This window comes from Pleurodeles waltl, chromosome 1_1, assembly GCF_031143425.1.
Source record: "Pleurodeles waltl isolate 20211129_DDA chromosome 1_1, aPleWal1.hap1.20221129, whole genome shotgun sequence".
Lineage (NCBI taxonomy): Eukaryota > Metazoa > Chordata > Amphibia > Caudata > Salamandridae > Pleurodeles > Pleurodeles waltl.
Genome location: NC_090436.1, coordinates 858,044,898 through 858,060,146, shown reverse-complemented (window position 1 = coordinate 858,060,146; position 15,249 = coordinate 858,044,898). Strand labels below are relative to the sequence as shown.

The window sequence follows — 15,249 nt, the reverse complement described above, 5'->3', positions numbered from 1 at the left end:
ATTGGTGTACAAGTTGACTACTAACAAAGCAGGTGCTTTAAAGATATTATTAGAAAAAGATTGTGAAGCCTGTTGCATGTTGAAGGTACAGCAGTGTTGCATGAATGTGCCTGATAACAGTAATGAGATTAACAGGTATGTGGGCAATATTACTAATATCACTTGCAAGATAAAAGTCCTCATAGAAAAAGGTGTCTGGGAAACAGTTAGTTCATGGGTTGGTGAGACTGGAAAAGTATTTTCAAAGGATTGGTAACCTAGAAAAGGAAATACTTATTTTGATACTAACCTTTATGATAATAATTAAAATTTGCATAATGGGTGTTAGATGCATTACATTGAAAGAAAGACTGTATTTTGGAAGTAAGGAGAAGTTGTCACCAAAGAGCAGACAAAAAGAAGAGGGAAGATTAAGAACTGGACGATATCCGACCTAAGTCCTTTGATGAGATGAAGGAGTTGGAGAAGCCAGATGCAAGAAGCTGAAACCCGATAATATTGTATAGTTAGGGAATGTGATTCATGAAGTGGTGCTAGGATGATTTAAAAAATCATCGGGGTTGACACAGAATTTTTCTGTTAATAAAATGAATAGCTGTATTAACAAAATGTAATTAGCACATAATGAGCTATTCTGCTCAGAAGCTGAATTTATTTTCAAATTGGTTGATGTAGACCTCAATTTCAAAATGGCTGTTTCTGTCTGCAGTCATCTTATTTCTTGCACACAGTCATCTCTCTCCCTTTTTTCTCACCGTGCACATGGCATACAAGTTATTTTGTAAACAATGGTTTGAAACATCATTCTCTCATGTACAATATGATGCTCCATTGTCATGATGTTAACAAAGTGAATGTTTTTCCCAAGGTCTCACCCCAATGTGATTCTCATGACAACATAACCCTGATTTGTAGTAATGTCTGTACTAATTATTAAGGTGTCTCAGAAGCATCGAGGTTGGGATCTGTAGTATGTGAATCTGTGGGAGAGCGTCGAATAATGTGACTTTAATAACTGCACCTTTCATTCTTTAATTTGATTGGTTAAACATGTGAGATCCTCATGTTGTTGTATTTGTGTATAGTTTCCTTTGTATTTTTCATTATAAGAAGCCCCCTTTTCTGAGGGTGTCGACTTGCTGTCTCCTGATCTTTAGGAGGTGGCAGTCTGTTGGTCTGACCTCTTATTTATGACTCATTTACTTAAGCGTAATTAAACTTTGTTCTGCTGTTTAATATAGTGCATTTTACTCTGAGCTCCATGATTTAAATGACAAATGACTGACTGACTTACCACTTAATTTGCTTTCTGTTACCTTTAAGATTTCAATAAATCTTCATGCTTTTCATTAAATATTTGCCAGCCTTTATTGTGAAGCCTAATATGCTTTACATTTAATTCTGAAATTGAATTTGATATTGAATTTACATGTTGACGAGGTCCAGTTGAGGAGCAACAAAATCCTTATTGATGAACACTGCCCCTGGTCCATCATAAGCACTTTACATTGTTTTAGGGGGAAAGCGCTACATCACATGCACTAACTGTGAAGATAGGTGGGTACACTTGTTGTCACTGTTACGACATAAGTATGTGACAAAGACTTGAACTAAAATGAAGAGATGTATTGAAGAGTCTGACTCTGGCAAACAATGCTAGCTGCACCAGTCCACCAAGTCACAGCTAGCCTCATTGTTAGAAATGGGGTCTTTGGTTGACAGTCAGGTTACCCCCTGTTCAAGCAAGTACCCTCACTCTAGTCAGGGTAAAAGGGAATCACCCTCAGCTAACCCCTACTTACCCCCTTGGTAGCTTGGCAGAGTACTAGGCTTAACCCCAGAGTGCTAGGTGTAAAGTATTTGTGCCAACACACACAGTAACTTAATGAAAACACTACAAAATGACACAACACAGGTTTTGAAAAATAGGAAATATTTATCTAACCAAAACAAGACCAAAACAAAAAAAATCCACAATACACAAGTCATGTTATCACTTAAAAACTAAAAAGAACCTTCATGTAGTTTTAAACACAACGCTAGCGCTGCTAGCGTGAAAATTTACCTGATGCGCGTCAAAAATAACCCTGCACAGGGCGGCTGTGCATCAAAAAGGGCTTGTGATGCGTCGATTTCACTCAGGAGTGAGATCTTGCGTTGATTCCCCTTATGTCGAGTTGGTGTGCGTCTATTTTTCCCTCCGCAGAAAAGTGATGCGTCAATTCAGTCCGCACACGGGTCCGGGCAGGCCTTGCGTTGTTTTTACACGCCCAGCGAGGGTTTGTGTCAGAAATTCAGCTGCACGATGATCCAAAAACCACACGGCGCCGGTTGCGATCTCCCAGCCTCCGTCTGCGATGCTGTGTGTCGTTTCTCCAGCTCCGTGCGTCGTTTCTTTGGTAGCATTGCAGAAGAGCATCGATTTTCAGCCGCAAAGCCGGCGGCGCATCATTTTTCCAGCCGCAGATCGGAGTTGCGTCGTTCTTTTCACCCCACGGTGTCCTGTGGGTGGATTTCTTCCTCTTAGGCTGCCAGCTTCTCCTTTCAGGGTCCCAGGAACTGGATGGGCACCACAGGGCAGAGTGGGTGTCTCTCCAGAGACTCCAGGTGCTGGCAGAGAGAAGTCTTTGCTGTCCCTGAGACTTCAAAAAACAGGAGGCAAGCTCTAAGTCAAGCCCTTGGAGATCTTCTTCAAGCAGTAATATACCACAAAGTTCAGTCTTTGTCCCCTTGCACAGGCAGAAGCAGCAACTGCAGGATAGATCCACAAAGCACAGTCGCAGGCAGGGCAGCTCTTCTTCCTCAGCTCTTCTCCAGGCAGAGGTTACTCTTGGTTTCCAGAAGTGTTCTAAAGTCTGTGGTTTTGGGTGACCTTCTTATACCCATTTTCTCCTTTGAAGTAGGCCTACTTCAAAATAAAGGGCCTGATTACAACTTTGGAGGAGGTGTTAATCCGTCCCAAAAGTGACGGTAAAGTGACGGATATACCACCAGCCGTATTACAAGTCCATTATATCCTATGGAACTCGTAATACGGCTGGTGGTATATCCGTCACATTTGGGACGGATTAACACCTCCTCCAAAGTTGTATTCAGGCCCAAAGTCTCTTTTGAATGTGAAATCCTGCCTTGCCCAGGCCAGGCCCCAGACACTAACCAGGGGGTTGGAGACTGCATTGTGTGAGGGCAGGCACAGCTCCTCCCCTCCCTCCTAGCACAGATGGCTCATCAGGAAATGCAGACTACACTCCAGCTCCCTTTGTGTCACTGTCTAGTGTGAGGTGCAACCAGCCCAACTGCCAAACTGACCCAGATAGGGAATCCACAAACAGGCAGAGTCACAGAAATGGTATAAGCAAGAAAATGCCCACTTTCTAAAAGTGGCATTTTCAAACACAATCTCAAAATCAACTTTTAACTAAAAGATGTATTTTTAAATTGTGAGCTCAGAGACCGCAAACTCCACATGTCAATCCGCTCCCAAAGGGAATCTACACTTTAATCATATTTAAAGGTAGCCCCCATGTTATCCTATGAGAGGGACAGGCCTAGCAACAGTGAAAAACGAATTTAGCAATATTTCACTGTCAGGACATATAAACCACATTACATGTCCTACATTATCCATACACTGCACCTTGCCCTTGGGGCTACCTAGGGCCTACATTAGGGGTTTCTTACATGTAAGAAAAGGGAAGGTTTAGGCCTGGCAAGTGGGTACACTTGCCAAGTCGAATTTACAGTTAGAACTGCACACACAGACACTGCAGTGGCAGGTCTGTGACATGATTACAGAGCTACTTATGCGGGTGGCACAACCAGTGCTACAGGCCCACTAGTAGCATTTGATTTACAGGACCTGGCACCTCTAGTGCACTTTACTAGGGACTTACTAGTGGATCAAATATGCCAATCATGGATAAGCCAATTCCATACACATTTTGTAAAGGAGCACTTGTACTTTAGCACCGGTTGGCAGTGGTAAAGTGCCCAGGGTAACAAAAACAGCAAAATCAGAGTCCAGCACACATCAACAACCTGGGAAACAGAGGCAAAAAGTTAAGGGAGACCACGCCAAGGATGAAAAGTCTAACACTCATCATATATAATAACATGTAATGACACAGAGCAATGGCAAGAATCATAAAACAAGACATACATGTCTATCCCATATATTGCACAGACCCAGGGCACAAGTCAGAGGTACACGCTGCATGTACCCACTATTTTCACACAGTGGAGGACATCGACCTTGCCAAGAAGTTGAGCACCGCTGAAATATGCTGAACTAGTCCTGGTGTAATTTTCAGACACCAGGACACATTCAGCATTGCCTCCACTTTGTCTGCTTTCCTTTCCGAGCAGCAACGTGAAGGAAGCGAGGGGAATTTGTTATTTCAAATTTTAGCTGGGCCCAAAACAAAGGCCGAAGTTAAGGGGCTATCAGGCCTCTTTTTGCTCCAATATCCGGTTGGCAGGTATCTGGAGTCTGACACCTAGATGCAAATGCAGTAGAGGGGAAACAAAGGTGCACAGTTTGTTACTGCTTCACTAGTAATGAAGAGACTTTATTCAGTTTGTGTATATAAGAGATATGCATGCACTGTAACAATGTCTGATGTGTTGGTCTATTTACACAATTTCCCACTGATTACACAAATAACAATTTAAGAACCACTGTTTTGTTTTACTTTTTTATAGCACTACCCATCCCAATGCAGGGTGTCAGAGCTTTATATCACATGTACACATTTTATGACAATAAATCATATACATGTGTAAATCAATTGTACAGGATGTGTTACGTATGACAGTGATGGTTACAAGGTGCTGGAGTAACATGTCCTTCATACTTCACTGTGCTATATTAGAATAATTACAATTTATGAGCTGCAAGTGACAAACAGATCTCTATGTTAAAAGCAGTAACCCCCTTACCTTTCTTCATAAAATAAAGAACTGTCATCTGCATGTTACATGGTGTGCTTAGCAGGATACAAATTAGCCCTCTATGCTACTTTGATTCAAAACTGGGAAAAGAACAAAAAATCCAAGCTATCTCTCGGAAATGTGTTAATCTTCAGAGGTATGTTACCATTATTAGTATTCCCTGATATTTACTGGGCACACAAAGGTATCTGCATCAGGTGCCTTAACTCCGTAATATATTTTAAAATGCAGAATTTGCAACCAATTGAGCAGACCAGATTTACTGCCACATTTCTCCTTCTTGTCAATGTCTTTGTGGCAGAGTGTTTAAAAAAATAAATGTTCAAGTTGAGGCCCATTTTTTGTGGGTATCTTGTCAATTTTTTGCCACAACCCTGAGGCAAAAATCTAATTTGTAAAATCATGATTAAAAATGTACTCATGATAGACCTGCTAAACATGTTTGAGATCTTAAGATCTTATGTCACTTCTTATGATGTTACTTCCTGTGAGGTCATGGGTTGTGATGCCACTTCTTTTGATTGCACGTGCAATGTCATGTGCTGTGATGCCATGTGCTATGTCAGGTGCCTTGATGTTACTTGCATAGTGTCTAACTTGGTTAGTCCCCCCGCTTCTTTTTTTAGGACTTGCATACATGCCAGCAGATCTGATTCAGGTGGGAGGTTCCTGCTTTTGTCAGCCAAAAATTGGTTTATTTAGGCTGTCTCACGCCTGAAATTGCCTGTATTTCTATGGAAGTCAATGGGGAAAATCCATGCTCCTGAGTATTTTTTTTTTAAATCTCCCACTTTCATCTTCTAAAATGTCTGCATGTATGGGCTTGTGCCTGCCCAGACCTTTCAGGCAGGGTGTGGCTTTCATTTTCAAAATCTCCTGGGTTTTTTCAGTCTTGGAGCATGGACGTCAATTCACTAAAATGCCAGGGGTAGGAGAAGTGACACCACATGTCCTTTCATCTTTACTTTCACTCACACACACACACATGCTTACTAAAACATATATTCACTCATGCACATACTCTTTTACAAAAGCCAAATCTCTCCCGCAAGCATGCACACAACATACATTTTAAAGTGTTTTTTGCTTACCACAGCTACCAAGGAGGACCATATTCCAGCTAAATGTACTTCATTTTTTATTACACTAATAGTGAATGATATATTATTCACTTTTAGTGCAATTAACAAACCTTATTGAAAACAATGAAGTGGAGCCCCAAGAACGTCCATAAGTTCCTGGCACTGATTTTGCCAACTCTGAGACCAGGGGTCGCAGAGGTAGTGCCAGGGGTCGCAGAGGTAGTGCCAGGGGTGGCAAGGGGCAAGCTGGGGGGGTCGCAGCTGCGACCCCTGGTAACCCCTAAATAACGTTCATGTCTTGGAGATTAGTTGAACTCATAAGTAATGTTTGGAGCAAAGTTGAGGCAAGTAGCTAGATGCCAGGAAACTTATTTCAAGAGGGAAACTCTATTTTTTTTTTAAACCAGAAATGTTTTTATCTAAGCTGTCCCCCGTCCACAATTGCCTTTGCTTCAACGTACGTCCAGGATGAAAATAAAGACCCCCTTTTTTTCAAAATCTCCCCTAATTTCCACAGTAGAGGTTGTATGCGAACAAAGGTTCTTGTACATTTTATATGAAGTCTGGCTCATTTACTTGGTAAAACGCTGCTGATACAATAAAGCAGAAGAAAGTCTGAGCATAATTATTCCCTCCATTCCTATCATAGAACTGTCTTGCGCCCTCGTATGATGACGAGTCGATAAACATGGAGAGCTCGCCCTTGATAAAGTTCGAACTCTACTCGAGAAAGAAATTAGCAATGTAAGATGGCCGCAGTCTGAGAAGTGACTCTAATGTTGGCTGTCTAGTCTTTCTTTTAGTCTTGGGCACCCTGCCCTTCAGATTGTGCCTGTGAATGATCTACGTACGATGCGACGTCACGCCGCCTCTGCCTGTCACTATCATTACCCAATCGCGTCATTCGCCGGTTCGCTCTGTGCTGTGACAGCGTGTGCTCTACTCCCGGACACCCTTGGAGCCGCCACTATGAACGCTTTACCCTACTTCTGTGAGGGGGAGGTGGTGAAGGGCTTCGGCCGCGGTTCAAAGGAGCTGGGGATACCCACTGGTGAGTCCTGCTGTCGGGGCAGCGCGCGCGTTATCCCCTTTCTCTATGATGAAATCCTTTTTCACAGCGCATCTCAGCTGTTTTCGCACACGTACGTCACATTAATCCTCACCCCACACGGGAGGTAGGGTTTGTGGTTCCCTCATCGAGAATTCAAAGTACTACCTGATTCGCTTTAGAGGTACTCTTCAAGAGAGGAACACGTGAGAGAAATCTACCCTTGGGTGGCTCAGGATTTCTGTTAAACGTACACAGTTTTACCAGTGACCCTTTAAACATATATTAAGTACAGTCAAAACGTAACGAAGATTTTGATTATTATTGGCCTCTCTTTGCGCGCCGAGAGTTAGTCATTTATGATTGGAAGACTACGTGTGTAATTTAAGACTCTTGCCGTGCACAGATTATTTTTTATCCAAAGGGCTCATATCCATTGGCATGTTGTACATAAATAAACCTGTGCTCGAAATTGGGGTCACGATTGAAAGCGGAATGGAGGCGGAGTGACAAGGTACGCACTCTGCTGGAAATCTACTTGTGCATTTACTGAGGGGAAAAAAGCACTGATATTGTACCGCTAAATATATAAGCAGCCAGAGTTCTGACTTAGTTACTTGGTCACAAACATTCTGCATTTACATTTTCTAACTGGGTTATGGCACCTGCTCCAGATATCTTTGCGTACCTAGCAAGTTTCAGGGTATAATAGCGGTATGACCTCTGTTAGTTAATATGTTTGCTGGAGGGATCAGTGAGCTGTCCAGTCGCAGGACTTGCTCATCATGACTCATCATAAAACAGCAAAGAGAGTTAATGTGTCCGTTGCAAAACCTCTCACACGCAGGTCACAAATGTTTGTTTTATGTATACAGCTCAGTGGTTACTTGTGTTAACTACAGGTCGCAAGATACGATCTTGTAATATCGCTTACTGAGTTATGAGGTGGCATCAGGGAGCTGCATGCACACTGCAGGGCATACGTTTAGAACTTCGCTGTGTTTTCCCTCAGTCTTTTATTATTCTTAAGATACTATAAAGGTTATTTTGGCAGTAATAAATACGTAAGTGGTACGTACATAGTTATTTGTGTAGTTTCTCATAAACCGATATGTCTGGCACCATTACAGTGCATGCGTAAATCTAACATGCAGACATTGGGGAAAAATAACTTGGCTTTACATCATCATAGTTTAGTTCTTAAGCAGTTGTGAAGTGAAAAGATGGTTGCCATTGTTTTCCTGAGTTAAATTGATATCATGATATTACGTGCTAGCTACCTCGCAGCCAGCATGGGACAAAAGGAGTGCTGTAGTATCTGAGAAGTTAACTGTTAGGTTCCATCATATGTGCGTGTGCTCGAAGTGATGATGTGTAAGTGGAATGTTGACATCATCACAAGAATGTAGTGTGAGACAGTTGGAAAAGGACGGCAGGAGGATACAGTGTGATCTGCTGGTGGGGTGGAGCTTGTGTAAATCGTGTAACTTCGAATAAACCTTCTATATCATCAACTCAAATGGAAGTAGATTACTTCACTTTGGTGACAAATGACGAACAACGTGCTTTGGAGACACAAAACTGCAATTCAATGAAATGCGTAAACAGTGTGTAGAATGGGATGGGCAAACATTGTATATTTCACAAGCTCCAATGCAGTGACTCAACTTGTTAAAAGACGGTAAAATGTTGGGATTTAATCTCACCTTTGAACAATTTGGTGTGAAGAGATTAGCAAGCTTGAGCACACCTGTGGAATCCTGTGGCACAACTGTTGTCAAGCAGTTATGTCATCGCCTTAACACTCCTGCTGCCTAGTAACATGGAAGCTCCCAGGAGGAAGCGTGTTGGTTGATTGGCAACTTTAACTGTACTGGTACATGTGCGGCTGTGGGAGGACGGTGCGCACTATAGAAGTTAACGCACCTGCTGCCTAACCTTGTAACGCGTCTGTTCCCATGCAATTATGTCATCACGCTAATGCTCCTGCTGCCAAGTAATGCAAAAGCGTCAGTTGCAAGTACATTAGTTGCTTAGCAACTCCAAGCCTCCAGTTCACTGTGGAAAATGCTTACTCTTTTAATAAGCTAAAAGACGGTAAGGTCTTGTAATGATTTGAATCTTATTTTGAACAATCTGGTGTAAAGAGATGGGCGAGCTCTCTCCTTTTCACTGTATATGCAATATTGATTGTCTCAAACTTAAATTGGTACAGTTTCAGAGACGCTGTGCAGAATGTACCAGCAGCACTATTTTTTCTAGTTTCACCAGGTGATCCACCAGTATGTTGGCAGAAATTAAAGAAGGTTTTCGCCAATTATGCGAAAGTCTGTGGTACATCCCTCAGTGCAGAAAGGAAAATGTCTTTATGAATGCACTGCCTTGGAACAGAGGGGCAAGAAGGATTTGAAAATCTTCCTGATCTTACTGCCAGTGATGCAGCGGGTTTAAATGAATATGAGGTTTGCATAAAGAAATTGGACCTGCATTATCTACCCAAAGTCAGCACATGTTGGAGAGGTATCAGTTTGGCAAAATAATGCAGCGACAAGGGTAAACAGTAGAAAAATACACAACAGAGTTACAAAAACTTGCTTCTACCTCTTCATTTGGTAATTCGTGTGAGGAACGTCTACGAGATCAGTTCATGTTAGGGTGTTCCCTCGAAAGGCCAAGGAGAATATGTGGTAAAAACACAACCCTTCACTAGATGAAGTATTAATGATTGCGAAAATGAATGAACATTCAAGAAGATGTGTAGAAATCCTTCGCAATGGTAGCACAGATGGAGAAAAATGTACTGAAAAAGACAGGAGTGAAAAAGTTGAGATAAAGAGAGTATCCAGTGTGCCTCCATATGTTATCAGAATGAGAAATAAGAGTACTTTACTGTCTAGGGAAATATTTACAGGAAGGTGCTTTTGGTGTGGGAAAACTGGCCATATGGCTAATAATAAAAAAAAATGTCCAGGTTGGGGAGTAGTTTGTAATAACTGTGGGAAGAAAGCCCATCTAGCAGTGTGTTGTAGATCAAAAAGTGACATGAAGAAAGTAAGGGAAGTTCAAGGAGAAGAGGAAGAATGAGGTTGATTTGGTGGGTGAGAATGACATTTTACAAAATAGTTGTGGTCCCATTAGTGGTCCTATTGACACTATTTTGATGAATGGTGAAGCTGTCAAAATCTTGTTTGATTCTGGGGAAAAGATTACGCTCATACACAAAACATTTTATGATCATCACTTAAAAGGGAAAGTCAAGATAATGAAACCAGATATAAATCCTAAGGGTTAAGGTGGAGAACCAATCAAACTGTTAGGTTACTTTTGGGGAACAATAGAACTTAAAGAACAAATAGTACCTGCAAAGGTTTACATTTCAATAAAAGGTGATTCCTTAATCAGGTGGTTTCACCAGCATGATTTGAATGTCTGTCTTGACTCGAATGAGAGTTCCCCAGTCAGGCTTAAGGAGTTTCCAGAGTTAGAGAGAGTAACAGAAAGTACAAGTCGCTGGGTTGACAAATTTCCAGAGGTGTTCAAGAAATAACTAGGTTGTCTTAGGAATTGTGTACACAAGATCAAACTAAAATCAAACGCTCAACCTAAAATTGCTAAACTAAGGGGGGGGGGTCTCGTTAGTAGTAAGAGAGAAAATGAAGGAAGAAGTTGACAAATTAGTTAAAAATGGCATCATAGAGGAGGTTGAAGCCTCAGAATGGGTGGCACCCGTTGTGATGGCACGGAAGGCCAATGGTGACGCCAGATTGTGCGTTGATTTTAGAGAACTTAATAAGTCTGTCATTGTAGATCATTATCCTCTTCCTAACATAAATGAAATGCTATGTTCTTTAGATGGAGCTAAACACTTTTCAGCGCTTAACCTTACGTCCGTGTACCATCAGATAATAGTATAGTACATCCCTCATCTCAAGCTCTTGCAACATTTTTTACACCTGTCGGTGCGTACACATTTCCCAGAATGCTGTTTGGTCTAATATCTGCTGCCTCTGTATTTCTGAGGCCCATGGAACAGGTGGTGAAAGGCATAAAAGGAGTAAAGGTGTATCAAGACGATCTTCTAGTATTTGGATCTAATTTGCAACAACATGATCAAAGGTTGACAGAGGTATTGGCGTCCTTACAAGAAAATGGTTTAACATTAAAGGTGGAAAAATGTAAGATACATATGAATAATATTGAGTACTTGGGCCACCAGATATCAGAAAGGGTCATTCGACTAAGAAGGGAGTTGGTAAACACCATCAAAAATCTTTTGCCTTCCCACAATAAAGCAGAGTTGATGGCATTTCTATGGATGGCAGAGTTCTACAATACGTTTTTTTTCTAGGTTTGCTGAAAGAACAGCAAAAATGAGAAGTTTACTATGTAAAGGATAATAATATAATTTGTGTGCAGAATGTGAGAGGGAATTTTCTGACATACAAGAAAGCTTGGAGAAAGCATCAGAATTAGGATGTTTCAATGCAAAGGACAAAACCACGATAATGGTTGATGCAAGCTCTAGAGGGCTAGGTGCGGTTTTAATAAAAAGGGTGAATGGGAAAAGTAGGACTATATTATTAATTCCAAGAGGACTCAGGGGAGCAGAATGTAACTATTCAGTTGTTGAGAAAGAGGCACTGGTCGGTGAGAAAGTTAAGGAAGTTTCTGTGCGGGCACAAGTTTAAAATTGTAATGGATCACAAGCCTCTCAAAGAAGTATTTATGAAGAAGGGCATCAGTATGGTTTCATATCTGATCCGGAAGTGGGTTGTGGCCCTACAAGAGTATGAATTTCAAGTATCTTGCATACTTAGGGGGTGATTCTGACCCTGGCGGTAATTACCGCCAGGGCGGAGGTTGGCGGTAGCACCGCCAACAGGCTGGCGGTGCTCCGCCGGGCATTCTGACCGTGGCGGTACAGCCGCGGCCAGAAGCGGAAAGCCGGCGGTGTACCGCCGACTTTCCGCTGCCCATGGGAATCCGCCATGGCGGCGCAGCTTGCTGCGCCGCCACTGGGATTCTGACACCCCATACCGCCATCCTGTTCCTGGCGGTTCGCCCGCCAGGAACAGGATGGCGGTGTGGGGTGTCGAGGGGCCCCTGGGGGCCCCTGTAGTGCCCATGCCAACGGCATGGGCACTGCAGGGGCCCCCGTAAGAGGGCCCCACAAAGATTTTCACTGTCTGCTTTGCAGACAGTGAAAATCGCGACGGGTGCCACTGCACCCGTCGCACCCCTTCAACTCCGCCGGCTCAATTCTGAGCCGGCTTCCTTGTTGACGGGGCTTTCCCGCTGGGCCGGCCGGCGGTCTTCTGGAGGTCGCCCGCCGGCCCCGCGGGAAAGCCAGAATGACCGCCGCGGTCTTTTGACCGCGGAGCGGTCTTTCGGCGGGAACCGCTTGGCGGGCGGCGACTGCCGACCGCCGCGGTCAGAATCACCCCCTTAGTGTTTTGAATGTGCAAGCAGATTGTCTTTTGAGATTATGTGAACCACATGAGGAAGGGGTTATAGGAAGTGGAGAGTATTTTGTGGGGGAAGATTTTGATGAGGAGATAAAGGTGTGCATGATTACGAATGAAGTGATACATGAGTCAGAATGGAGAAGTGAACTTCTGGATGAAGTTTTACAAGAGGTGATCAGGTTAACACAGAGGGAGTGGGGTACGAAACAGGAGTGTAGTGGTGATGTGTTAGCTTATTGGCAGGCAAGGAATGAGTTAGCTGTTGTTGATGGCGTCTTAGTAAGGGGAAGCAAGTTTATTCCTCCTGTTACTCTGAGAAACAAACCAATCAATCATGCCCATGCTAGGCATATCGGAATCTTCAAGACTAAGGAGAGAGTAAGAGCTAACTACTGGTGGCCTGCCATGGATATGCTAGTGGAAGGGGGGGGTCAGAAATTGTCATGAATGTGCAAGGTCTGATAAAGTGTTAAAATGTAGTACGCAACCAGTATTCATAAGGGAAGAATCTGCAGGACTGTGGGTGGATATAGCATTGGCTATACTTGGTCCAGTGAGAATGAAGTCACATGATCAATATGTCATTGTCTGCATCGATATGTACTCAAAATGGCCTGAGATTCAGTGGAATCTAAAGATGTAATATGTTTCTTGGAAGAGCTGTTTGAGAGGGAGAGTTTTCCTTCATCTATCCTCACAGACAATGAGGTTCAATTGACCTCTGAGTTAGTGGAGATGTTTTTGAGAGACAAAGGTATCAAACATAAAGACAGCACTGTACCATCCAGAGTCTAATGGTGTTGAACGTTTTATCAAAGTTCTCAAATAATGCTTACAGTTGTCTTCAGTACATGGTATGAGATGGGAGGAAGAGATGAGAAAGAAAGTTTGTGAATATCGTTTAACGCTGCACTCTAGTACAGGGGTTTCGCCTTTTCAGCTTTTCAGGGGCAGGCTGCCTATATGTGAAGTTGCTCTCAAATGGGCACAGGAGAAAAGAAAAGATATAGATGAACATGTGGAAGATCTAGAGAGTTGGAGAGAAAAGGAGAGGCTGCAGAAAGTGAAGAGGAAAAACATTTTTGACGCATGTGAAGCTGTGAAGAACACGTCGGTGAAGGTGGGTGACTGGATTAAAATCAAGTCTCCTAGAAAAGAAGATGTGTTCTCAGAATACAAAGGGCCCTATAAGGTCATAAAGTTGCTTAGAAATGCAGTAAATACGAGTGGTCATAGGATCTAGAACCTTAACAGGGTTGCTAAGTGTGCTCACTTCCTGAGTGAGGTGGGTCACTCTGGATCAAAAGTTGGATTCATTGTCAAGGTGAGACCTAATTGAAAGGTAGTGAAACCAGCTCATCTAAAAGACTAGGTGTAAAATAATCTAAAAGATTATGTGTCAGATAATTCACAGAGCTTGTTTGGGGCATCAGTATTTGTACATGTCTAAATGGACATTAGTATTTTTACATGTCTAAATGCAAATTTGTTTATAATTTCACCTTCCAGAAATGATTAGTCATAATGTGCTTTTCTTTAGTCATTATGTTGTTGTTATGTTTGGAGGAGGAGGTGATGTGGTATCTGTGAAGTTAACTGTAAGGTTCCATCATATGTGCATGTGCTCGAAGTGATGATGTGTAAATGGAATGTTGAAATCATCACAAGAATGTAGTGGGAGACAGTTGGAAAAGGACAGCAGGGGGATGCAGTGTGATCTGCTGGTGGGGTGGAGCTTGTATAAACCATGTAGCTTCGAAAAAACCTTCTACATCATCAACTCAAGTGGAAGTAGTTTACTTCAAGTGCTGAAAGCCATTTAAGTCGGACATTTGTGTTAGGTCCATTTGAAACTGAAAATAAGTCTCCTTTACTTCCTGTAGGTTGCTGCTCAGAATGCAAAGCTCACAAAGTGTGGTGACTGCTAATTGTGCGCTAATGCTGGTAAATTGCACTGAACACAGCCAACCTATTTCACTAGGGCTGGTCTGGATCCAGCTCAATAATACTTGCTGGATCCATAATCCATCCAGATCGCCCCCCTTTCGAGCCCTGGCATGATCTTTTCATCAGATCTCCCTCTTCCTTTACCTTAAATTTCTATAGGTTAGTCAGCTCCCTTGCTGATTCTCACTTTCCTCTAGTTGTTTGGCCCTTTTCTGTCACTGGCTCTTCCCCCCCAGCCCCTTCACCCTCACTTTGTTCCTCTATCCTCCTGGTTGTACTTTGCAGTGGTCGACAACTTTTGTCAGCAGTCACCCCATTACTGTTATGGGAATAGAGCGAATGGGCACAACAGCTTACAGGTGGCCCCCTGAAACTGTGCTGCAGTTCAAGCAGAGCATTTCACAGTATGTTGTAATCGTGCCACCTAAATCGCTCCAGGTTCTAGGTCAGGATGTGTTTGGCAATAGCAGCAACAGGACTACTTTTTCTTTCTGAATTTCTCTTGAGACTTTTAGCTGTTGCTGATTGCATTGTTCTGGAAAATGGCACCTTTTGAAGGTTTTCTAAGGAATGTTAACATTACCCCATTAGCAGTGCATGCTTGTAATTGCATCTGAAACTCATCTCTGCACTCTCTCCCACTGGACTGTTTAACACGTGATGGTCTACCAGAAAGAAAGCCTGGAACTAAAGTTTACTTTGCATTTCACAACTCTGTCCTGTGGCACTGTGACACAGTATATCATCCTCTATTTTT

General features: G+C 42.6%; 1 protein-coding gene across 1 annotated transcript in view; it reads left to right on the top strand.

The window, feature by feature from the left end:
- Positions 1 to 6,905: 6,905 nt before the first annotated feature.
- RFK (riboflavin kinase) overlaps positions 6,906 to 15,249 on the top strand; it is a 149,679-nt gene continuing 141,335 nt past the window's right edge. The window contains exon 1 of the mRNA XM_069229390.1: positions 6,906 to 7,083. Within this exon, the coding sequence (XP_069085491.1) occupies positions 7,002 to 7,083 (82 nt within the window). The 5' untranslated portion in view covers positions 6,906 to 7,001. The remainder of the gene's footprint in view (positions 7,084 to 15,249) is intronic.